This window comes from Salvelinus alpinus, chromosome 20 (genome assembly GCF_045679555.1).
Source record: "Salvelinus alpinus chromosome 20, SLU_Salpinus.1, whole genome shotgun sequence".
NCBI classification, from domain to species: Eukaryota; Metazoa; Chordata; class Actinopteri; order Salmoniformes; family Salmonidae; genus Salvelinus; species Salvelinus alpinus.
In genome coordinates, this window is record NC_092105.1 from 45,810,814 (window position 1) to 45,837,245 (window position 26,432).

The 26,432-nt window shown below is 41.8% G+C and overlaps 2 protein-coding genes across 4 annotated transcripts in view; both read right to left on the minus strand.

Moving 5' to 3' along the window:
• Positions 1–24,744, minus strand: part of LOC139546997 (lactase/phlorizin hydrolase-like) — a 38,121-nt gene extending 13,377 nt beyond the window's left edge. Inside the window, exons 1-5 of one of the 2 annotated variants that reach the window (XM_071356023.1) lie at positions 24,615–24,744; positions 2,271–2,341; positions 2,035–2,118; positions 1,578–1,671; positions 757–841 (exon numbers count right to left, since the gene is read on the minus strand). In XM_071356023.1, the coding sequence (XP_071212124.1) occupies positions 757–841; positions 1,578–1,635 (143 nt within the window). In that variant the 5' untranslated portion in view covers positions 1,636–1,671; positions 2,035–2,118; positions 2,271–2,341; positions 24,615–24,744. Of the gene's footprint in view, positions 1–756; positions 842–1,577; positions 1,672–2,034; positions 2,119–2,270; positions 2,342–3,786; positions 4,417–24,614 lie in introns of those variants that run through there. The other variant, XM_071356022.1, reaches the window with a different exon arrangement.
• On the minus strand, positions 5,342–24,754 carry LOC139546998 (gap junction gamma-1 protein-like). 2 transcript variants are annotated; one of them, XM_071356024.1, is made up of 3 exons: positions 24,615–24,754; positions 7,225–8,392; positions 5,342–7,057 (listed from the first exon to the last, which is right to left on the minus strand). In XM_071356024.1, the coding sequence occupies exons 2-3, from the start codon at positions 8,354–8,356 to the stop codon at positions 7,044–7,046; spliced, it is 1,146 nt and encodes a 381-aa protein (XP_071212125.1). In that variant the 5' UTR covers positions 8,357–8,392; positions 24,615–24,754; the 3' UTR covers positions 5,342–7,043. The 2 variants fall into 2 exon arrangements, with proteins under 2 accessions (XP_071212125.1, XP_071212126.1); XM_071356025.1 differs by lacking the exon at positions 24,615–24,754 and adding an exon at positions 18,996–19,139.
• Between the last annotated feature and the right edge of the window lie 1,678 nt (positions 24,755–26,432).

Genomic DNA, 26,432 nt, shown 5'->3' on the forward strand with positions numbered 1-26,432 from the left:
ACCCCTATGATGTAACTGGAATGATGAGATAGATGTTCTTCTTCTATGTTTTTGTTTTATTATTTCACTGCCTTACTGTTTTTGATCTTGTCTAGCCATCTTGTCTCAAGAGGACCACAATGGAAATAAGTCCCAGATTTTATTGTGTGTTTTCCTCAATGATTTTATTAATGTGCATGTATGGCTTTTACGTTTTATGTGTGCTTGTTTTTTTAAATGTTCGAATTAATAAACTAAACTGAGGGACCTTACAGATAATTGTATGTGTGGGGTTCGGAGATGGGGTACTCATTTAAAAAATCATATTAAGCAATATTATTGCACAACAGAGTGATTCCATGCAATTTATTATGTGACTTGTTAAGCACATTTTTACTCCTGAACGTAACTTGCCATAATTAAAGAGTTGAATGCTTATTGACTCAAGCCATTTCAACTATTCATGTTTTATTCATTTGTAAGCATTTCCACTTTGACATTATGAGGTATTGTGTGTAGATCAGTGCCACAAAATCTCAATTTAATACATTTTAAATTCCGGCTGTAACACAACAAAATGTGGGAAAAGTCAAGGGGTGTGAATACTTTCTGAAGGCACTGTAGATACTGTACATACAGAGGTATGAATTCACACTAAAATACAAAAAAGACAAAAGGTTAATTCAGACTTTTTATATACCATTATGCTAATAGTAGACTATTTTATCTACTACTACATTTCCAAACAGTGCATGTAAACAACAAGTGTATTTGTACCTATTCAGAGTGTCCACCAAATCCAGCTCCTCAAACAAGTCAACCATGTCACATCCCAGAATTTGCAGGTCCCCATTCCGCAGAACTGTAATGATTTTAGACCACAATCACAGGGGGTTGTTTTTCAAATTCCTCAAAAAAATGATTTGATATGAACATCGGGTTACATTTTATAGGATCTATATTTGCAAAATCCATAAAGGATATATTAATTATAAAGGGTATACTCACAGTTTTTAAGTGAGTTGGTAATTGAGACAGCTAGGCTGGAGGTGGAGGGTTTGAACACTGTATAGCTTCAAACATTAAACTATAATGAACTATAATTTGATCTCATCATCATATACCTGAGCTGTTTACCAAAGAAGTGGTGGGATAACCACTTTGTTGTTGTTCCAATACCAGATCGCCCTTTTAACTAGCTAGATAAGCACTTTGCAGCGTACTCCGGACCATGATAACAACAAGTCAGAATTTCATAATGCCTTCACAATCAAATTGGACTATGACATTTTATTTTGATAAAATCTTTGTGGAGATAACATCAATAAAACGATGGTCTCTGGCACTGTGACTACTACAAATCACTCTCTTGATAGGAATCCACAATCTGGTTTGAGATGTCATCACCACCACGTTTAATTGACAGTGTAGAGACGTCTATAACGTGACACTAGACTTGAGTATGGGTGAACTGTCTGTAAGCAAATACAATTTTAACCATTGTACTGAGGTTGGATGGTATGATCATACAAGACACCAGTGATCTGATGGTCTACAAAGCATGCGTGTGTACATTTATGCAGCTTCACATGATTTACCTTGCAGGATGTTACCAAGTGGCTGGAATTGACTGAAGGAACAGCCTTTGATATTCATCTTGTAAATCACAATGGGTATCTGCCCATTGGCCTTCTAAAACATGACAAAGGGATCGTCATTCAGGGGCTGGCTTTTATGAGACAATTATGAGTTGCAGATTAATGGTTGTGTGTTTTCATCGAAATTAGAGAAATCATATTAGGACATTCTGTATTCAGCCTCTTCAACCTTCAAACTGTATATACAAAATCTCCCATTATTCACAGTTTTCCATTTTGGGGTAAAACATTATGAGTTTCACACCCACGGTTTACAATAACTTACAAGGATATTGGCAATTAGACATTTAATAATTGATGGGTAAGATAAGACAGTAATAAAATACACTTTTGTGTGGAGGCTCTGTTCTTCCTTTCATTAAGACACACTTTATCAGAACATGGAAGAGTAAACTACCTGTAATCTTCTCAGCTCCTCTGCCAGGTTTGATTTAGAGGTGCAGTCGTATTCAATTTGCACTGACAGGAAATCAAGGGACTCCTGAATGGGAAATATGTTGTCACCATCACAGCAATACGGTGGGTGCCTTGGGAAAAGTATAAAACCTGTGCAGGTTTCACATTTTGTTGCTTTGGAGTCTGACATTGTGACACATTCAATTGTCCAAAATGTCAAAGGTACTGTACCCATACCTTAATGGCAGCCTCGCTTTGGTAAAGGATGGGAACATCACTGGCCCTTACGCCAATCGACACATGGCCCCCTGAGAGGAGAGCACAGAATGGAGAGGGCTGATGTGTTATAAAAACAGTGACAGTGTTAGCAATCCAGGTCCATAGGAGGACCATCCTCCTCAGTGAAATTTCATAAAAATTCAAATAGTGAAATATTAAAAAAGTTATGTTAAATATATTCATAAGTCACCAAAGAAAATGATTAAAATACACTGTTTTGCAATGAAGGCCTAAAGTAATTTCAACCACACTGTCCGGGGTAGCACCATGGTTTAGCCGGAGGACAGCTATCTTCCGTCCTCTGGCTACATTGACCTTTCATAGACATACATGGTAATTATGACCACTTCCGGAGGACGTCCTCCAACCAATCAAAACTTTTACAGTATGAACTGACATGTTGTCCATCCAATCATAGAATTAGGATCAGAGAATTAACCTTGTGAATTGCATTGGGATTGTGCCACAGAGCATTATGGAGGCTCTATGTGTTGAGAAGCTTGGTGACATTGTTGGATAGAGATTAAACACATTTTGACATCTCTGTGCGTTCAGCGCCTATACCTTGGGTCTCCCTTTTTCAGGTCACCACCCTCCACTGGGGTGTGTGTGTGTGTGTGTGTGTGTGACCATGCAGTGTTTCACTTTTCCCCAGATCCTAACCTTTGCTATCTAATGGCGTTCACAACACTTGGCCAGAAATAATCTCTTCTGATAAGGAAAACAATATACATGCAACCATGAATGATAGTACTAGAAAAGTCAAGGATGGGACATAATTGAGGCACAGTCACTGACCTCTTTCACATCCGGTTGACTGATATTTTGTGAAACAATTTTGACAAAATCTGTCTAAATCTAAAGCCGCTTTGCTATGAAAACTTGTCGGTTCCAAACAAACAATTCAAAACACCTTGTAGCACTAAAGATCTTCATAAGAACCCACATACTGTCGGAGTATTTCTTGCGGGCGACAGGTGCAACACATCACTGCATTCTTTACCAGAAAGTAGGCTGGCCCTCTTTTATTTATAAAGCTCTTTAAAAAAACTCCCACTACCTAACAGCGTTAATAACCTTTAGATTTATGAGTTACCATACCCTGTCTAAGGGATGGCTATCTCTGGAAATCCATTCGGTCTCCTCAGTTAGGTAATTCAGCTTTTAGTTTCTTTGCACCCCATTGTTCCATAAATGTAGGGTTTAGTACAACTGGATGTACTGGTGCCCCTCGGGCAGTTCAAAATGTTGATTGGGGACCTCTTTGCCGAGGAATGTGATCGTTTTTCTTAACTGCGTTTGTGATTTTGTGTCTTTGTATGTTATTGTATTTTGTCAATTTTGTGCATGCAGGGCTCCCTTGCAATTGGACTCTTTATAAAATAAAGGAACATGTATTGTTAAATCTGTAAACTGTTCCCCAAAACCCTGTGAATAATGTACATCTTCTACCACATGCTAATTAAGGGTTTACCTTGGCCAGGAAACAGTTGATGGTAGAGGTGGTACACGTTGGCGTGGGCACGGAGAGCGTGTTTTAGCTGCAGATTCACCTCATCCCTCAGCTCTTCAAGGTGGCTCAGTGTCACCCAAGAGTGTGCCAGTTCTCCATATGCCAGAAAAACAAATTCAGCATATTGCTGAAATACATCTGGCAGCTCTGCGCTTTCCCAGCCCCCGTATCTGGATCTAAGGGCCTCTGGTAAAGCAGAGCGATGCAAGACAACAAGTGGTTTGAGGCCTACTTCCACTAGCTGTTCCAAGAAGGTCCGGTAGCAAGACAATGCAGGCTGACTGGGCTGGCTGGGGTCACCTGTGGGCAAAAGTTGAGCCCAGGAAAGGGGAACTTTGAAGTGAGTTACTCCCCGACTCTGGAGATACTGGAAGTAGAGTCTGGAGCCCAAGGGAAGGGGATGACTGCAGTCAAAGGCATCAATGGGTTTGGTGCTCAAGTCCATCCTCAAGTGGTTGGTGAGAGGGCCTGCTAGAAGCATAAAGTCCTGTGGGTCATCTTCCTGACACAGACAGCCATAGAGGCACATCAGGTATAGAGAGAGAACCTGCACCAGGTTCTTCATCTTGGTGGTGGAAGGTGAACTGCACAGTAAGCCTTTTATAGCACTGCAGTTTACTGTATTGAACTCTTGTATCGTTTATGTAATCATGCTAGATAACGCATGTCAGAGATATATTGCAGTTGTGTTTATATCTTGTACACAGTGGACATGCTGAAAAAGTGTTTTATTTCTGGGGCTATGGCTCAATTGCAAAAAAATCTGTACTCTTTGTTTCCTCCCCTTCATCTGCACTATTTGACAGATATTGTTACGATCGTCGTAATAACTGGACCAAGGCGCAGCGTACGTAGAGTTCCACATGTTTAATCAGATGAAACTCACAAAAAAAACAATAAACAGCAAAACAAAACGTGAAGCAAATGCAGTGCTCGCAGGCAACTACACACAAAATAAGATCCCACAAAAACCAGTGGGGAAATGGCTGCCTAAATATGATCCCCAATCAGAGACAACGATAAACAGCTGCCTCTGATTGGGAACCATACCAGACCAACAAAGAAATAGACAACCTAGACTAGAACACCCCCCCCCCCCCCCCAGTCACATCCCAACCAGACCAAAATAGAGAATAAAAAGGCTCTCTATGGTCAGGGCGTGACAGATATACAATATACTGGAAGCTCAGACAATCTGGATCAAACCCTCATAGGGTGTCATTTGCCAACATCCCCAAAACGTTTGCTTCATTCATGTGACCGACCAATACTGGGTCATGCATGTGACAGACCAATACCTCACGAGGCTTCATCTCTCTAAGCTGAAACCTTGAAACAGATATCCCTTTCTCAAAACCAGGTTCTGGCCGTACTGCCAAATTCCAGATACTGATGATTCGTTCAGTCGCTTGCATGAACACAGAAATTGGTTATTAGAAAAGCACATGAATAGAACACAGAAATGCGTTAAAGGAAAAGCACAAACAATACAATTTTCCATCACAGGAGACATTAATTTATTAGAAAAAGTTTATTTAAGAAATTGAGCACAAAAATACTATTCATACAAAAGTATTTAAACAAATTGTTTGAGATGACAGTCGACACTTAATGGCACTGCTGATATAATGTGTGCACTGATGGCATCGTAAGATCACATTCAAGGCATTGGGTCGTTTCAACCATAAAAAGATAACAATGATAACATTTACAACAGTCACTGAGACTGCAGCACGGGGGTCATTATTAAACGGCTTGAAGGCTTTTGAATGTTACTTGCATCAATGCCTCAATAATGAACATGGAACCAGGCATAGATGTTGAATTGCATAGAGAAGTAACACAGAGCCACAAATCTACATGTCCCAATTTCAGGAGAAAACACTGAACAAAACAATATAGAAAAATAACCCTGAATTGTGGGGGTCTTGAATTACTTCTGAAAATGCTTTTCGACAGAGTAAATCATTTGTTTGTATTATTTTTTTTTCTTCAAAAAATATCTTGGGTCTCTGGTTCATGTTCAGTAGGCACAAAACAGGACGGGAGAGGTACTACCGGAACTTATCCTATAGGAAGGATTAATTACATTTTCCCTTTCAAAACATTGCTATGTTGTGCCCTACTGAACAAGACCCAGAGTTCAACTGGTGTATGGCATAGATGCGTTACCCTCAAATCGTGGATGGTCCTCAATATGTAAAATAACTCCCAATCTGTTGAGTCCCTCAGTTAATCCAAAAAGACAACAGTAAACGTCATAGTTGTTACAATTTGGCCATCCTGACCTTAAAGGTTTAATCTTGCAATGTCGTCCAAACACTTTCCATATTAAACTAACAAAACGGAAGAAATCAGGAGCAAAAGCATGTTTAACATTACCAGACAAGATAACAATTTACATGAATTCAAGCATTACCCAGGTTTTTTTTTAAATCCTTTGGACAAAGGTGCCAAAATAGGCTTCCAGTTCCCAGACTTGGCAACAGTCAGATTTATGGGAGGGGGGGGGGGGGTTCATGAAAGTAGGTTGGTTCTCTTTCTGAAAACCACATATTGCTGTGCTACAACTCAAATGTAACTGTTGTTTCTGGTGGTTGACCCAAAATAGTTTGAACCATTTGCTCATTGTAAGCTGTTGCACATGGAAGACAGTTATCCACTCCATAATATCACTTCTAACACCAACTATTACCATACCAGTTAACATCCCCAAACACCGACTCACCGTGGTTCCCTATTCCTCACAAAACACACACACAAAAAAAATGACACTTTGACATGGTTTTGCGACACAGTTGGGTTGCCCATACCTCCTTAGAATGGCTGAAATGTAAACTCCAGTTTTAGGTTGAAGGCAAACATAAGATTGACCTCTAAACTCCAGCAAAGAGGGAAAAACTACAAACAAGAGGAGACACTAGTATTCCCCCCACAGAAACAGCACAGCTACCCTGAGACAAATAGGAATGTTCTGAAAACAGTTTGTGGACACTTTGGATCTTCAGATGTGCTCAAGTATAGCTGGGTAGGAAGGCGCTGCTCGTTAAGTTTGGCATGTTTCCCTTGAACGTTCACTGGCCTCAACACTGAAAGACAGACGGATTCATCCTCCTCAAGTCACATACACACCTGCCCCTACACAATGCTCCCTGGTAACCCTACTGTTCCAGATGCAAGAATCTATCCTGAGAGGGCCAGGTGGGCCAATGACGAAGTTATGCTTGTAAACCTGAAGGCAAGGGGAAAAATGTTTAACGTCAGTTTGAAGTAGACAATTTTACTCTATACACAACATCCGTTCATTGATTCCATCCACTATAAAATTAAAACATAGATATACCATGCAAATTACTACTGAAGACGTACTTCTTGTGACGCATGGCACAGCCTACTCACCTTTCTCGCAGGTGCTGCTTTGCTTCTCCTGGGCAAAGTTGAGGCGGTTCTGCTCCACGGCCGTCCCGTTGGACTCGGGGCTGTTGCTCCTCGAGGTGCTGCTGTTGTCCTCATTCTGGTAGGCCAGGTCCAGGTGCTGCTGGGCCAGCTTTAGGTGCCTTCTTAGCCTCTCCAGCTCCCGCTGCGACGCCTCATCCCCAAACGACTCACGGCCCGAGTCGCCCAGGTTGTAATCCAATCGCATACCTTTTGGGTCCTTCTTCGGCACTGTGTTGTAGCCTGGAGGAGCTGTGGGCACCTGGCGGCCACATAGTGAGGGATGCTGGCTGGCCAGTTGGTGGGGGGTTGGGGGGCGAGGACGAGGGAGGCAGAAACAGTCCCGTATGCCACTATAACCCAGGTGGAGGATCTCCAGCACAGTGAAAAGCAGACAGAGGGCACTCACCGCATACATAATGAACAGGAAGATGGTTTTCTCCGTGGGACGCGACACGAAGCAGTCCACTGTGTGTGGGCAGGGCGAGCGCATGCACACGTACGAGGGAGACACCTCCAGGCCATAGAGAATGTACTGGCCGAACAGAAAGGAGACCTCGAAAGCAGCACGCGACAGCAGCTGGAACACGTACACCTTCATGAGGCCGTCGCGCTTGATGCGCCGGCGCCCGTCATGCTTCTTGCTAGGCTTCTCCTTCTTCTCCAACTCGATCTCCTCGGAGATCATGGGGTCCTCCTCGCCATTGTCCTCCGCCTCCTCGTAGTTCCGGTTGGTCCCTAGGCTCACCATGGGCATCCTCTTCCCGCGGGGCCTGTACTCATCGTCGTCCATGCGGGCGATTTTGTGCATGGCGAAGCCCAGGTACAGAATAGTGGGGGTGGTGATCATGATCACCTGGAACACCCAGAAGCGGATGTGCGAGAGCGGTGCAAAGGCGTCGTAGCACACATTCTCGCAACCGGGTTGGTGGGTATTGCACACAAACTTGCTCTGTTCATCGTAGTAGATGGACTCGCCTCCCACAGCAGTCAACACAATGCGGAAGACGATAAGCAGTGTGAGCCAGATCTTGCCCACAAAGGTAGAGTGGTTGGAGATCTCGTCCAGGAGACGCGTCAGGAAACTCCAGCTCATGGTGCCTCCGGAGTGGGGAGAGAGAGACTTTCAGATCTATATGGGGGAAAGAGGGAGGAAAAATTTGCAAAATAGACTATTGTATAGGAGCGCCTGAAAGTGAGGCAGTATCTAGAATGAATATTCAAATATGAGATTTCTCAAGAAATGTCTAACCAGGATCTATAATGACATCAGCCTCAACTGCCAGAAGCGTACAGCTCATTGCGGAAGAATGATGAGGGATTCCTCCTCAGTACGAGAGTTTGCAACAGTGTGAGAGCCAAAGATAAAATCACATTCAGTGCCCACAAATATTACAATATGGAAACTGCCTAAATAATATGAAGATAAGACCTTTTACCTGCAGAGGAGCAGTACATTGACTACACCAACCAACTGAAGTGTGTAGATGTGTTATACACTTGCATGTACCAATAAAATGATAAAAATGTGTCTTCGGTGATGAAGGCCTTTTTCTGTTTGACAGTGTAGGCCAGGCCTCTTTCTATGTAAGAGGACAAAAATGTGGTGATCCACCAGCAAGACATCAGTAATGTCCACCAGATGGCAGCAACGGCAGTGTGTCTCAAAGGCCGCTGGGTGTGGATAACAGAAGTTCCCTCTTGAGAAAGCACATGTTCGGGCAGGGATCTCATGCAATAGGCCTATATCACTAGGCCCAACTGGAACGTCTTATCTCATTAAAACAGCGGTAAGACTAAATCATGTACCAGCTTCCAAGCCATCGAGGGCTACAAACGCAAATCAAATTTTATGTCACACGCGCTGAATGGAACAGATGTAGACCTTACCGTGAAATGGTAATACTTACAAGCCCTTAACCAACAATGCAATTAAGACAATATTTACTAAATAAAGTAAAAAAAAAAATATATATATAAAAAAACAATAATGAGGCTATATACAGGGGGTACCGGTATCGAGTCAATGTTTGGGGGTACAGGTTAGTCAAGGTAATTTGTACATGTAGGTAGGGGTAAAGTGACTATGCATAGATAATAAGGAGTGTAACAGCAGTGTAAAAACAAAGTTCATTGTTCAGCAGTCTTATGGCTTTGGGGTAGATGCTTTTAAAGAACCTTTTGAATCTAGACTAGGTGCTCACTCCCTTGTTATCAAAGGCAGCGTAACCCAATTCTGATATATTTTTTTAGAACAATCCATTCAGATATTTTCACCACAGATATTTTTCAGAGCTGATCGTTTGATTTATTGGGATCCTCATTAGCCAAAGCTATTGGCGAAAGCTGGTCTTACTGGGGTCCGACAATTTTTTAATTTTTTTTACAAAAGACTTTACATACATTAACATGTACTGTGTGTGCATTAATCAGTTACGCATACATGTCAGTACATACACACAAGTAGGTCACATGGGGGAGAGGCGTTGTGCCGTGAGGTGTTGCTTTATTTGTTTTTTTAAACCAGGCTTGCTGTTCACTTGCGCTATATAAAAGATGGGAGTTCCATGCACTCATGGCTCTGTATAATACTGTACGTTTCCTAGAAACGTCTTTACAACCATTGAATCTACACTGAACAAAAATAAACACAACATGTAAGGTTTTGGTCCCATGTGCTGAAATAAAACATTCCAGAAATATTTCATACGCACAGAAAGCGTATTTTGCTCAAATTTTGGGCCCAAATTTGTTTACATCCCTGTAGGTGAGCATTTCTCCTTTGCCAAGATAATCCATCCACAAAGCCCTTTTGTTGGGAAAAACTCATTCTGACTGGCTGGGCTTGGCTCCCCAGTGGGTGGGCCTATACCCTCCAAGGCACCCCTGCCCAGTCATGTGAAATCCATAGATTAGGGCCTAATGAATTCTGACTGATTTCCTTATATGAACTGTAACTCAGTAAAATCTTTGAATTGTTGCATTTATATTTTTATTCAGTGTATGTATTTGAAAAATGTTAAAAGGTATACTTCACCCAAATTACAATTGGTTTCCTTACCCTGTAAGCAGTCTATGAACAAGGTATGACAGTGGGCAGGTTTCCATTGACCCAGGTTTATTTGACAAAAGCAGAATCATTGCGACATGTACAGAGCATGCGAAAAGTATTCAGACCCCTTGACTTTTCCCACAGTTTGTTACGTTACAGCCTTATTCTAAAATGGAGACGCAAAATTGAGCTCAGGTGCATCCGGTTTCCATTGATCATCCTTGATGTTTCTACAGTCGTGGCCAAAAGTTTTGAGAATGACACAAACTGCTGCCTCAGTTTGTATGATGGCAATTTGCATATACTCCAGAATGTTATGAAGAATGATCAGATGAATTGCAATTAATTGCAAAGTCCCTCTTTGCCATGCAAATGAACTGAAGACTTTTGGAGGATGGCCTGGTGTCAAGAAGGGCAGCAAAGAAGCCATTTCTCTCCAGGAAAAACATCAGGGACAGACTGATATTCTGCAAAAGGTACAGGGATTGGACAGCTGAGGACTGGGGTAAAGTAATTTTCTCTGATGAATCCCCTTTCCGATTGTTTGGGGCATCCGGAAAAAAACTTGTCTGGAGAAGACAAGGTGAGCGCTACCATCAGTCCTGTGTCATGCCAACAGTAAAGCATTCTGAGACCATTCATGTGTGGGGTTGCTTCTCAGCCAAGGGAGTGGGCTCACTCACAATTTTGCCTAAGAACAAAGCCATGAATAAAGAATGGTACCAACACATCCTCCGAGAGCAACTTCTCCCAACCATCCAGGGACAGTTTGGTGACGAACAATGTCTTTTCCAGCATGATGGAGCACCTTGCCATAAGGCAAAATTGATAACTAAGTGGCTCGGGGAACAAAACATCAATATTTTGGGTCCATGGCCAGGAAACTCCCCAGACCTTAATCCCATTGAGAACTTGTGGTCAATCCTCAAGAGGAGGGTGGGCAAATAAAAACCCACAAATTCTGACAAACTCCAAGCATTGATTATGTAAGAATGGGCTGTCATCAGTCAGGATGTGGCCCAGAAGTTAATTGACAGCATGCCAGGGTGGATTGCAGAGGTCTTAAAAAACAATGGTCAACACTGCAAATATTGACTCTTTGCATCAACTTCATGTAATTGTCAATAAAAGCCTTTGACACTTATGAAATGCTTGTAGTTATACTTCAGTATTCCATAGTAACATCTGACAAAAATATCTAAAGACACTGAAGCAGCAAACTTTGTGAAAATTAATTTGTGTCATTCTCAAAACATTTGGCCACGACTGTACAACTTAACTGGAGTCCATCTGTGGTAAATTCAATTTGGGATGATTTGGAAAGGCACACACCTGTCTATATAAGGTCCCACAGTTGACAGTGCATGTCAGAGCAAACACCAAGCCATGAGGTCAAAGGAATTGTCTGCAGAGCTCAGGGACAGGATTGTGTCGAGGCACAGATCTGGAGAAGGGTGCCAAAACATTTCTGCAGCATTGAATGTTCAAGAACACAGTGGGAACACATCATTCTTAAAAGGAAAAAGTTTTGAACCACCAAGACTCTTGAGTTGGCCACCCAGGCAAACTGAGCAATACATTTCTCAAAGCAAGTGTTTTGCTTTTGTCATTATGGGGTATTGAGTGTAGATTGATGGGGGGGGGGACAACTTAATCAAATGTTATAATAAGGCTGTAATGTAACCAAATGTGGAAAAAGGCAAGGGGTCTGAATACTTTCCGACTGCAGTGTGTGTGTGTATATAAATAAAATACACACACACACTCCCGACATTGCTCAAACCTAATATTTCTAAATTAGATTATTTTACTTTTTAGATGCATGTGTATTGTTAGATATTACTCCACTGTTGGAGTTAGGAACACAAGCATTTTGCAACAACCGTAATAACATGTGCTAAATATGTGTATGCGACCAATACAATTTGATTGGACTTTCGCCACACTGCTCATAAAGACCAAAACATGTTTGTGGGCTATTAGCATTAGCTGCAGCATTGTCCTCTACCCTGGCTGTCTCTCTGTCACAGTCTCATTTGCAGATGGGTTAAAGAACCCTAGCAGTGTTCATTGTGTTAATTGACTGGTCATTGTTTATTTTGGCTAGCCATTCCATTCAGTCAAGCTTTTCCCTTTTAAAATTCCTGTGGATTAAAACGTAACCCAGCAACGAAAATGCCACTGACAGCTACTCCTGCCACACACACACCCTCCCCGCACTGTCTGCAGACAGGCAGAGAGAAAGCTTATGGTTTGGACAGTTTGGAGGATGGATGAGATGTTTCTGATAATCACAGCGAGACTATTTAAATGTGGAACTTAAAATTTAATGCCATGTCAGTACACCCGCCTTTTCAGAACTCATTTTTTTCCCTTGCGTTTTAATGTTTCTTTCAGCGCGAAAAACACAGAATGCTGCGCTAACGCAACATCTGAAATGAAAATAATTACCCAGCAATAAATAAATAACCCACTTCTGGGAAAAAAATACCTGCAAAACAGAAACGCAGCAAAAGAGTACAAAGTAGGGGTGTACCAGTACATGTAATCCGACCGAACCGTTCCGGTCCGCACTGTGAACACGAATGAATACATGAAAAGAAGAAAAGAAATACGCTGCGTTGTAGGCCTGCCTCTAAAGTAAATCTTTGTAATACAAATGATATAACATTAGTTCATTTCAAAATGTAATTGTGTGAGGCGCAGCAGAGAACTAGTTCTTTACCACGGCGAGTGGTGGGGTCGATAGAATTGGAGGAGACCCCAAAGTTTAAATCTCAAATTTTTGAACATTTTGCCTTCCCAGTAGATTACAACGGCGATGGACAGAAAGTTGTGGTTACAACTTTAACAGTATTTATCCACACTCAACGAGAATAGGCTATGCAGCTGCCAACACCTCAAATATGTTAACACATTTACGCCGACGTCACACCCAGCACACCGGCGCAAGACTGAAACAAAGAAAAAACAGATTCTCCCTTCAAGCTGATTCTGACCGGGCCAAAGAAATTACAAGACTGATAGGTAGGCTGTTTATATTTGTTTACAGTCTTTGATTTATAGCCGCCCGTTCTAGGTGGTTAAGAATAGGAGATTCAGCACCTCGTAAAACAACTCCTCGAAATTCCCTCTTGCATAATTATTTTTAGCACACAGGTAGTACCCGCTCTTTATAAGCAAACCAAAGCTTTCAATGAATTGGCCACTGCATCCTGTGATGCGCGTATGTCACCTAAAATGACATACACAAATCTAACTGCCTGTAGCTCAGGCCCTGAAGCAAGGATATGCATATTCTTGGTACCATTTGAAAAGAAACATTTTGAAGTTTGTGGAAATGTCAATTGAATATAACACAATAGATCTGGTAGAAGAAAACACGAGGGGGAAAAAAACAACAGTTTCTTTTGTATTTTTTTCTACCACCATCTTTGAAATGCATCAGAAAGGTCACAAATCTAGCCATCACTTTGGTTGTAATTCTGATGGTGTCCACAAGAGGGCAGCAGTGTATGTGCAAAGTTTCAGACTGATAACTTGGAAGTATGAGCAAGCTACATGACAATTAGTGTGAAGTCACCCAGGTGTCCTTCACGATTTGCCAAAATGTATATTTACATTAAATTTTTCTGCAAGAATATCGTCAAATCTGTATACTTGGACTTTGATTTAGCTTTTCCAGTATTAGTAGCCATATTGTAAGTATTGTAACTTCATAACTCTCCAGGTTTGCTGCCGCATAAGGTTAGCCGCAAAATTGTGCGACAGATACGGGGTTTCCACATACTCCCGTAAAACCCAGCTCATTGGCTATCTAGCTAGCTTTGTTTGTTTGTTTGACCCCGATTGGTGCTTATTTGACAAAGTAACAGTCAAATCAAGTGAAGACGCCCGTGTCATCGGCGCGCCATGAAGGCGTCGCTCTCTGACCAAATTTGGTGTCCTATAGGATATACTACACTCCTAATGATATAGTGAAGTCTGGTTACGTTCTAGGATCTCTGAGGAATACATACAAATGTGATTTGACTGGTTGAAACAACATTTAGGGTTAAATTTTCACAGATTCCTTTCTTTGCAAATTGAACAAGTGGAAATACAAAATGGATCGTGCATGCTATATGGACCTTTTTAGGATATGAAAAAGGATTTTATCTAACAAAACGACACTTCATGTCATCTCTGGGACCCTTGGGATGATAAATCAGAGCAAGATTTCAGAATGTAAGTACACATTTCACCTTCAGAGGTGAATGTATCAAACCTGTCACGGTGAAAAACGTGTTTTGTTCTTTTGAGCTCTCCTCAAACAGTAGCATGGTATTTTTCACAGTAAAGGCTACTGTAAATTGGACAGTGCAGTTATATTAACAGGAATTTAAAGCTTTCAGCCGATATAAGACACTTATATGTACCGACATGTATTGTTTCTCTAAAATCTGCGATCGACACATGGCGCTACATGATTTACAATTGTCCCGTTGACGGGACACCTTTCCCTAATTAAGGCAAGTCGAAGTTTGGTAGCCGAAGTCTACACCCCTTTGTCGGTGATTGGTCAACAGTACTACTACTAGTAGGAGTGGGAACTATGGACAGTGTTTTCATTCAACGAGACGACTAGTTTTCATGCAATTTTTTTCTCTTGAGAAATACTGCACCAAACATCTTAGTAAGATGTAAAATGACGCGACTAACACCTTGGCAAAAAGGTCAAAATGTATTATAGATTTATTTATTCATCTTAAATTAATTCTGAGATAAATGTACACTTTTGAGGAAGTGTACACAGTATACAAAACATTAGGAACACCTGCTCTTTCCATGACATAGGCTGACCAGGTGAAAGCTCTGATCCCTTATTGACGTCACCTGTTAATTCCAGCTAGAGCAAACCAAACCTAGTATGCGGGCGCCTTTAGAAGATTCCCCTGGAGGTAGCTCCCCCCCAGATAGGATATGAACAGGGCATGGCAAAAATGTGTAGAATAGCAGGATATTAACTTTTAAAGTTCTCTCAGCCTCATTGCAAAATGTGTAAAATAGCATGACATTAGCCATAAAACTGCAAATGTGTCTCTCTGCCATATGGCAATGTGTGTAGAATTGCAGGAAATTAGCTTTAGAAAACGGCAGAAACTGCGGTACACCACTGCCTCCAGTGGCACAAAGTCAATTTCTGCAGCATGAGACGAGCTGAATTAAATGTAAAAGGTTTTAAAAAATAAAAAGCTTGCGGTTCGCTCAATGCTCTGTTGACATGTCACACTTCGAAAAAGAAAAGGAACTTCCCATTAATATGAACAGCGTATACAAAAACAGTGCTGCCAACTCAAGGATAGGGCATGAGACAGGCATTTGATCCACTTCACACGCCACACCACTTATTTCTCACGCATTGAAAAACGTATTGCTTTCATTTTCTAATTAATCCAGTTTATAAAACCGGGTAGTTTGCATACTGGTTGCTGATATGCTGTTTTAGCCATTAGCCATGCGTATGTGAGACCATATACCATGACGTTTAGCCTTTTCACCTTGATATCAGTGTGCCTTTTCACCTCGATAAAATGGCTACATCAACAATAATTCGACATGCCAATGTAGAAAAGAGGCGTTCAGATGAATTTTGAGAGAAACCGAAAAGAACATTGTTTGTTTCACAAAGTGGGCACTTACCTGCGTCACTGACCTGGTGTGCAGGAAAAGGATACATTGTGAGTTTGAGAATACAACAAAAATTTCTGCGAGACAACTCAAAAGGCGAAATTCATTAAAACGCCAAGATAATGGAATTCATTGGCCTTGACAATCAACCGTTCTGTCGTGGATGATGTTGGCTTTCACCGACTGGTCGAGTACTGGTACACACTACCAAGTAGGCGCTATTTTTCAGATGTTGCCCTACCGGAGTTACACGGTATTGTTAAAACAAATCCATGGGCTACTTGCTATGGGCGTCACTGCTATTAACTTCACGACTGACATTTGGACCAGCGATGTCAGCCCTATGAGCATTATGGAGTCTGACAGCACAGTGGGTCGACGAGGATTTCGTACTGAGGAAAGCCGTATTGCATGTTCAAGAATGTGCTGGTTCTCATACTGCTGCTGCCATTTCAATGGAATTTGAGAACGTGTTTGAAACATGAACAAACATTTAACATGAATTCCTGTGGTTACATTTAAACCACAGGAAAATGTTTTGCATACATTTAATGTAAGCTTGCTAGCTAGCCTGTGGTTGTTGCATAGCAACCAGTCTAGCAATGAGACTTTTTCCCGGACTACTTTTCTGGCAGAATGTATTCATGAATTTATTTATGAAAGCAACATTTTCAATTTAGATGTGTTGTTTCTTGCCTTACTGTCTTGGCAACCAGTTTTTAAAAGCAATAAGGCACCTCAGGGGTTAATGATATATGACCTAAATACCACGGTTAAGGGCTGTATCCAGGCACTCCACATTGCGTCGTGCATAAGAACAACCCTTAACCGTGGTATATTGGCCATATACCACACCACCTTAGGCCTTATTGCTTAAGTACCCGTTAGATAAAATACGGAACGGAATAAACGTTTTGTTTTCGAGGTGATAGTTTCCGGATTAGTCAAAGGTATATGGTTTAGAGAGAAATAGTCGACGCGTTATAATTCCTGTAATAACTTGCGGCTGAATTTGAAAGGGGTTCCTTCGTTATTTTACCGTTCATGTCTTCCATAGAGAATGTCTTGATCTACTTCAAATAAGGTCTGTGTTTCGTGCAGGCTTAAACCGCCTCGACGTTTTGATACCCGTGTAAATCTCACGTTTGTCAACATATTTTCATAAATCCACTCTACAATTTTTTTTATCTTCGCTTATATTTAGCCAATATTGATCTGCTCAAACGGTCAGAAACAGATTCCATGAGGGTGGTATGAGGGCCCGACGTCCACAGGTGGGGGTTGTGCTTACAGCCCAACACCGTGCAGGACGTTTGGCATTTGCCAGAGAACACCAAGATTGGCAAATTCGCCACTGGCGCCCTGTGCTCTTCACAGATGAAAGCAGGTTCACACTGAGCACATGTGACAGACGTGACAGAGTCTGGAGAACGTTCTGCTGCCTGCAACATCCTCCAGCATGACCGGTTTGGCGGTGGGTCAGTCATGGTGTGGGGTGGCATTTCTTTGTGGGGCCGCACAGCCCTCCATGTGCTCGCCAGAGGTAGCCTGACTGCCATTAGGTACCGAGATGAGATCCTCAGACCCCTTGTGAGACCATATGCTGACACATGCACATGTGGCCTGCTGGAGGTCATTTTGCAGGGCTCTGGCAGTGCTCCTCCTTGCACAAAGGCGGAGGTAGCGGTCCTGCTGCTGGGTTGTTGCCCTCCTACGGCCTCCTCCACGTCTCCTGATGTACTGGCCTGTCTCCTGGTAGCACCTCCATGCTCTGGACACTACGCTGACAGACACAGCAAACCTTCTTGCCACAGCTCGCATTGATGTACCATCCTGGATGAGCTGCACTACCTGAGCCACTTGTGTGGGTTGTAGACTCCGTCTCATGCTTTCACTCTAGTGGTAGCACCGCCAGCATTCAAAAGTGACCAAAACATCAGCCAGGAAGCATAGGAACTGAGAAGTGGTCTGTGGTCACCACCTGCAGAACCACTCCTTTATTGGGGGGGTGTCTTGCTAATTGCCTATAATTTCCACCTTTTGTCTATTCCATTTGCACAACAGCATGTGAAATTTATTGTCAATCAGTGTTGCTTCCTAAGTGGACAGTTTGATTTCACAGAAGTGTGATTGACTTGGAGTTACATTGTGTTGTTTAAGTGTCCCCTTTATTTTTTTGAGCAGTGTATATATATATATTTAAAAAACATTATTTATTTTTTTTTATTATTTTTTTTAAATCGGCCAATTAATCGGTATTGGCTTTTTTTGTCCTCCAATAATCGGTATCGGCATTGAAAAATCATAATTGGTCGACCTCTGAGTGTGTTACAATGTAACTCCAACCGGGACATCCATAATCTTTCTGCCACAGCACTGTGAACCGCAGCAGATTGAAGCGTGTGATTGGTTTAATAAGGGACCAAGGCGATTGGATGCATTCGTAAAGAAACACCCCTTATGATTAGAGTGGACTGCAGCCAATTCAGACTGGACAGGCACGTTCATTCTAAGCTCTGATCAAAGTCTATGAACTCAATTGTCAAAATATCAGCATGGCAACTTGAAAGCTGTTTTGTAAACATAAACGTCTAGAAATAAATTTGTGTTCACACCTGTCCCAGAATGCTTCTTTATGACAGCATGTGATAATAGGCCGTCACATACTACTACTGATTTAATATAGGGTTGGGCGGTATCCAGATGTTCATATCGTCCTTGTCTCATGCCGGGATTTATGGTATTATTGGCTTTGTACACAAGGGGGCGTCCCCCAAAAAAGGGATATTGAGTGTCTACCAGAATGCTACCAAATTTAGCACAAGTAATAGCAAATTTCCATTGAGCCTGCTAGCAAAATATGTTAAAGAACTAAAACGATTTAACGAATTGCATAGACAGACAATCCAGCTTACGAATGTAATTTTTGGTGAGTTACAAGCAAATGTGAACGAGAGACATTATGCAAATGAACAAGGTTTTGACGCATGCTTGTCTGAAGGAAGAACAGTACCTGCTCTGGAGCAGCATATGTACAAAGCTGTGTCTGTGTGGAGTCTAGAGTTGCTAGGGCAACTGCCCTGCCTGCTCTGCACGGAGAAGATGGGGGATGAGCCGACCAGCCAAGAACTGAGAGGAGAATATGGGGGAGGAGCAGACAGGGCAAGAACTGAGAGGAGAAAAAAAAACAACAACTAGGAAATCAAAAGATAGCAGTGGCAGCTGAAAAGATAACTCATCCAAAGGGCTTTGACTTCGAAAACATGGCAGAAAGCTAACACAATATGATGCCCCATCACCTTATTAATTCAGCCACTTACTTAGATAACTAGCAAGTTAAACGTAGGGATAGCGTTAACGCAGATTTCTTCCATTTTTCACGGAGGACAACATATCTTGCTGTGTTTTGTAAACGGCGATCTAAAATGCTTCTATTGTAATTTCATCAGACTCATTTTGTGCTTCAGTTGCACTTCTCCACTCGGATGAGAATTCGCGACGATGCTCTGACTGATGTGCTTTTCTCCCGTGCTTTTCTCAGGGTAGCCAACGTACATTTCTCTGATAAAATGCTAGATTAACTTTAAGAAAAATATTAGGAAATGTAGCTTGCTACATTCTTTCTATGAAGTATGATGGCCACGCATCGTTTTTGCAACAAAAAAAATACATTGCTTTTTAATTGTATGCTCACTTGTGTGGCTGCCAGCCAAATAGCGTTGCACGGAAACAATAGTTGCACGTCCCCGATCACCATTTAACCAACAACAAAAACGTGACCCCTGTCAATACACCGCTAGACTCACCTGCTCCCGCTTTCTCCCTTTGTCCAATTTACAAACAAACATGTGACCTGCTGAACTGTTCTGGGGAACTACGGTAAACTTCATAATACAAAATAATGTGACAGGTGAAATTTAGAACGCGATCTGCAGGTATTAAACTTAAAGTAGCTACAAATATGAAATGTATTGAAAAACCATCACGTGGCCATTTCCAAATACCCTGGTATATAAGGTATACCCTGGTATATAAGGTATGCCACCCAAGTCGGATTGAATCCACCACTTGCATTAGCCCAGATTCATAAGCTACATTAAATTCACCTTGTTTGGTCATTGATAATTTAGCACTAGGTAAATTAGGCTGTAACAATGAAAAGGCGCGTTTAGCATGAATTTTGGAAGGGTGACCTGATAACTGTATTATCAACATTATTTTGCCCAAACAGATTGTAAACCCAAATGTGTAACTGATTCTAGTGTTTTATTTATTTCACTGTTATCTTACCAGTTAAGTTGCTGAGAACACATTCTCATTTACAGCAACAACCTAGAGAATAGTTACAGGGAAGAGGAGGGGGATGAATGAGCCGATTGTAAGCTGGGGATGATTAGGTGACCAGTGTGGGGACAATACATTGAGAGAGATATACACACACACACAGTTGAAGTCGGAAGTTTACATACACCTTAGCCAAATACACTTAGTGTTTCACAATTCCTGACATTTAATCCCAGTAAAAATCCCCTGTCTTAGGTCAGTTAGGATCACCACTTTATTTTAAGAATGTGATATGTCAAAATAATAGTAGAGAGAATGATTTATTTCAGGTTTTATTTCTTTCATCACATTCCCAGTGGGTCAGAAGTTTACATACTTATTATTTGGTAGCATTGCCTTTAAATTGTTTAACTTGGGTCAAACGTTTTGGGTAGCCTTCCACAAGCTTCCCACAATAAGTTGGGTGAATTTTGGCCCATTCCTTCTGACAGAGCTGGTGTAACTGAGTCAGGTTTGTAGGCCTCTTTGCTCGCACACGCTTTTTCAGTTCTGCTCACAAATTTTCTATGGGATTGAAGTCAGGGCTTTGTGATGGCCACTCCAATACCTTGACTTTGTTGTCCTTAAGCCATTTTGCCACAACCTTTTAAGTATGCTTGGGTCATTGTCCATTTGGAAGACCCACTTGCGACCAAGCTTTAACTTCCTGACTGATGTCTTGAGATGTTGCTTCAATATATCCACATAATTTCCCTTCCACATGATGCCATCTATTTAGTGAAGTGCACCAGTCCCCCCTGCAGCAAAGCCCCCCCACAACATGATGCTGCCACCCCAGTGCTTCACGGTTGGGATGGTGTTCTTCGGCTTGCAAGCATCCCCCTTTTCCCCCCAAACAGAACGATGGTCATTATGGCCAAACAGTTCTATTTTTGTTTCATCAGACCAGAGGACATTTTTCCAAAAAGTACAATCTTTGTCCCCATCTGCAGTTGCAAACCATAGTCTGGCTTTTTTATGGCGGTTTTGGAGCAGTGGCTTCTTCCTTGCTGAGCGGCCTTTCAGTTTATGTCCATATAGGACTTGTTTTACTGTGGATATAGATACTTTATACCTGTTTCCTCCAGCATCTTCACACGTTCCTTTGCTGTTGTTCTGGGATGGATTTGCACTTTTCACACCAAAGTACGTTCATTTCTAGGAGACAGAATGCATCTCCTTCCTGAGTGGTATGACAGCTGCGTGGTCCCATGGTGTTTTACTTGTGTACTTTTTTTGTACAGCTGAACGTGGTACCTTCAGCGTTTGGAAATTGCTCCCAAGGATGAACCAGACTTGTGGAAGTCTACAATTTTCTTTCTGAGGTCTTGGCTGATTTCTTTTTGTTTTCCCATGATGTCAAGCAAAGAGGCACTGAGTTTGAAGGTAGGCCTTGAAATATATCCACAGGTACACCTCCAATTGACTAAAACTATGTCAATTAGCCTATCAGAAGCTTCTAAAGCCATGATATCATTTTCTGGAATTTTCCAAGCTGTTTAAAGGCACAGTCAACTTAGTGTATGTAAACTTCTGACCCACTGGAATCGTGATACATTGAATTATAAGTGAAGTAATCTGTCTGTAAATAATTGTTGGGAAAATTACTTTTGTCATGCAAAGTAGATGTCCTAACCAACTTGCCAAATAGCTTGTTAACAAGACATTTGTGGAATGGTTGAACAATTTGTTTTAATGACTCCAACCACACACCCCTTCAAATTTGTGTATTTGGCTATTTCAGACACACCCGTTGCTGACAGCTGTATAAAATTGAGCACACAGCCATGCAATCTCCATAGACAAACAGTGGCCGTAGACTGCTCTTACTGAAGAGCTCAGTGACTCAATGTGGCACCGTCATAGGATGCCACCTTTCCAACAAGTCAGTTTGTCAAATTTCTGCTCTGCTAGAGCTGCCCTGGTCAACTGTTAGTGCTGTTATTGTGAAGTGGAAATGTTTAGGAGCAACAACAGCTCAGCCGCAGTTTGTTTCAGCACCCTTCAGATAAGGGGGGGGGGGGTTGATCTTGACAAAACATTTATGTATGGATCTCGGTTTGTGCACGGGGGCATTGTCATGCTGAAACAGGAAAGTGCCTTCCCCAAACTGTTGCCACAAAGTGGGAAGCACAGAATCGTAGCATTAAGATTTCCCTTCACTGGAACTAAGTTGCCTAGCCCGAACCATGAAAAACACCCTCATACCATTATTCTTGCCCCATACAATTTTACAGTTGATACCATGTATTCGGGCAGGTAGTGTTCATCTGGCATGCACTTAACCCAGATTCATCCATCAAACTACCATATGATGAAGCATGATTCATCACTCCAGAAAACACGTTTCCACTGCTCCAAAGTCCAATGGCGGTGAGCTTTACACCACTACAGCCAACGCTTGGCATTGCATATGTTGATCTTAGGCTTGTGTGCGGCTCCTCGGCCATGGAAACCAATTTCACGAAGCTCCCAACAAACAGTTTTTGTGCTGACGTTGCTTCCAGAGGCAGTTTGGAACTCAGTAGTGAGTGTTGCAACAGAAGACAGACGATTTTTACGCGCTACAGCACTCGGTGGTCCTGGTCTGTAAGCTTGTGTGGCCGTTGTTGCTCCTAGGCTTTCCACTTCAACGGTTCCACGTTGAAAGTCACCGAGCTCTTCAGTAAGGCCATTCTCCTGCCAAAGTTTGACCATGGAGGTGGCATGGCTGTGTGCTCGATTTTATTCACCTGTCAGCCAGGGGTGTGGCTGAAATAGCCAAATCCACTCATTTGAAGGGGTGTCTACAAAATGTTCTATATATTGTGTACCTCTAGGTGGAATTTCCATCCGTCCTATTTTAAAGGGATAGTTCACCCAAATGAATTCCATATTTCCATGTTGGTGTCTTATAAAAAAAAACATTCCGTGGCTCCCGAGTAGCACAGCGGTCTAAGGCACTGCATCTCAGTGCTAGAGACGTCACTACAGACCCTGGATCGATTCCAGGTTGTATCACAACCAGCCGTGATTGGGAGGCCCATAAGGCGGTGCGCAATTGGCCCAGCGTCATCTGGGTTAGGGTTTGGCCGGTTAGCCTGGGTAGCCTGTCATTGTAAATAAGAATTTGTTCTTAACTGACTTGCCTAGTTAAATAAAGTTTTTTTTTTATGAACAAGGAGAGATTAATATTGGCATTTTCTAACTATTTAATTTCCCCCAGTTGCCATTCTCTAAATTTCATGCACAAAAAAAATCTCATAACAACTTGGTTTGAAGTTACTGAGTTGTGTTTATTCAATTAAAAAAATTATCTTAAATACACCTGACGTGTGAATTTTAAACATTTCTATTCCACCCTAAATTCATGTGCCTAAAACCCCCGCTAGGGGTGACAGCATTGACATTCACGATAGGAAACCTCAGTTATCTTCAAAGGTTGGCAACCCTGCTAAAATATGAAAATATTACATGTCATGTCTCAAAATCGATATCTATCTTACCTCATTGTTTTATTTGATATGAAAGATGGAGTTCAATGGTAGGTTAAACCTGTGTGAAGCCTTAATTCTCGCACAATATCCAGACTATGCGACGCGATTTTCCGACCACCTTTTTCTGGTCTCCATTGATTTAGTCTCCCTAATTTTGACCATCCTACAAGGGTAAAAAACCCAATAAATGTTTAACGTATTATGACGTGAGATTTTGACCATTGGTTTTCTTAGAGGATTATCACAATTAACATGATTTTTACACCTTGTTCAAAAGATGCGTTTCTGATTGGACACCGCCTGGGTTCCTCAAACGCAACTCTGGACCTCGATACCAGTTCCATTGCATTTTTTTTGTATTGTTCCCCTACAAATCAGTAATTGATTTAGATCTGGGATACCAGGCGTGTGCAATTCAGATAGATCTGAAAACCAGCAGGCTCCGGACCTCGGAGGGTAAGAGTTGAGTACCCCTGCCCTAGATGATGAAATCCGCGTTCTACTGTGCTGCGTTCAGTTGCTTCCATCACTTTCACACAATGAAGGAACAAACTACTGTCCATTCAAGACAATATAAATTGGTTAGCTAGCTATTTAGCTAGATACCTCTAGTAGCACCAATCAAACAATATACCGATGTACTAGCTAGCTACTTATCTATATCAAATGTTAAACGCAGTACAATTGGAGAAGAACAAATTGCTTCAAGCAGCCAGCAAACAAGGGAAATGTATACAACTAACCTAGTTTGCGCACAACATTCGTAAAATGAAAAACAGCCTGGACACATTAATGCTCCGTTTTGTTGCTTGATAAACGTGTATTAATCTTACCTTGAAGCCAACTGCGTTTCTCAATTCTTTGAATCCAGCCTGTAGTCGAAACCCCCAAAAAATCGGTGCACTTTTCCCTCTTTCTCACCACAATATACAAAAGTCTCACTAGTTACACCATGTGATTGGATATAGCATGTGACTTTCTCTCCTCCGTCGCGGTAAAAAAAAAAATATTATACGGGACACACAAAGAACATCCCCAAATCCACCTCCCTCCGTGCGCACCCCACCCCCTATTCAGGGCCTTCTCGTGAAATCTGAGACAAGGATGGTCGACGCTCTTCATTCATCATAACCTTAGTCATATGTTCGAGTTTTTCATATACACTTTGATACATAGTGCCACAACAGTCAGCCACCGAAACAGATTTAGCCGTGTGAGTAGCCGTTTACTTTGCAACTAAAAAGACAGCAGTGCAATTTCTCAATAAATAATGTCCCTCTCCAGAGTTCATAGCCTGTGGCTAGCCTGGAAGAAAGGGAATGATTTATGATTTCAAACTATGTACAATATCAATAAGAATCTTCTAACTATCATATATCCAAAATGTAGAATTTGTACACATTGGTCATAATGAAATGTAGGCACCCCTATGATAGAGATTTAAGAAAAAATAATGGCAATTTATTTTTGTGAGATTTTCGTTAGACGTGCTGTGACAACTGCCTAGTCATGCTTTAATAAATTCCTAATGATTAAAGTCTGCTGAGGTTTGCATGCATGCTGGTGATGTGGGCATTTGAAATGGGCTACAATCCTCATTGTTGTGGGATGTAGAGCAACAAGCCCTCAGCTGTTATGTTGCACATAGCCTTCCTGTTGGAGTGGGCATTTGGGAGTTGTTATTTGAGACCTTTCCTCCTTCACACTGTCTTTGGCAAAACAGGGGAGGGAATAGTTCCATACAACCTTTAATCCCCCAGTGTCATCAGTTGGCACACTCAGGAAGTAAATCATATGCATTTCACAGTCTTCTGTGAGGTGGAGATGCTGATTCCTGGGTATTTTCATCCACGCAATGACATCATCAACTAGACAGAAATTCCTTAGAATTCTTCTAGATTGGGAACATTCTGTATATGTCCCTCTTAAATGATTTCAGCAATTTAACAGGGGAGCCTACCATTTGGTCGCCAACCAGTCAGTCAAGTATCATGGTCTTTGTTCTTCCTCTATTCACAGAATGCAAGCCAACAAGGCACAGTATTGCACAACGTCGCTCTGTAGGCAATGGTAAAGTAAGCAGATGTATTGTGTTCAACAAATTGCTTGCCGAAAGGACTTCATGATTGTGGATGTCAGTTTTGATGTCTGGCCAAGGCGGTTTGACGCTCAAAGCCCATCATAATGGTCTTCATTGTTTCATATGTGCTGCAAACAGGTCAGAGATGGAATGTGTCCCCCTTAGGGAGATTTCACAAGTGTGCTTTCATTCATGGACTTCAATGTGAGGTCCCCTCTTTAACTATAGTACAAGCCCCCTTTTCACCACAGAGGCAGAAACTGGACAGCAGGAACAAAGAACTTTGAGGTTTTCAAGTTGCTTGCCGATAATGTGTAGACCCTGGATTGCAGCTCGCTCTGAGTTTACTCTCATGCATTTCTCTAGATTGGAGTGTCCGACTGCAAATGTTAAATTACTTAAGTATAGCACTAGGTAAAAGTGCTTTGACCAACAGTTGCTTGTTCCATGTGTGCCACTATGCATAACCTGTGTAGGCTAGTCGTTGAATCATCCCCTCGTGATGTGTGTCTTCCTCAATGCCACACACACCCTGCTTTTGTGAAAGACTATAACTGGCTTGTGCCTGAGC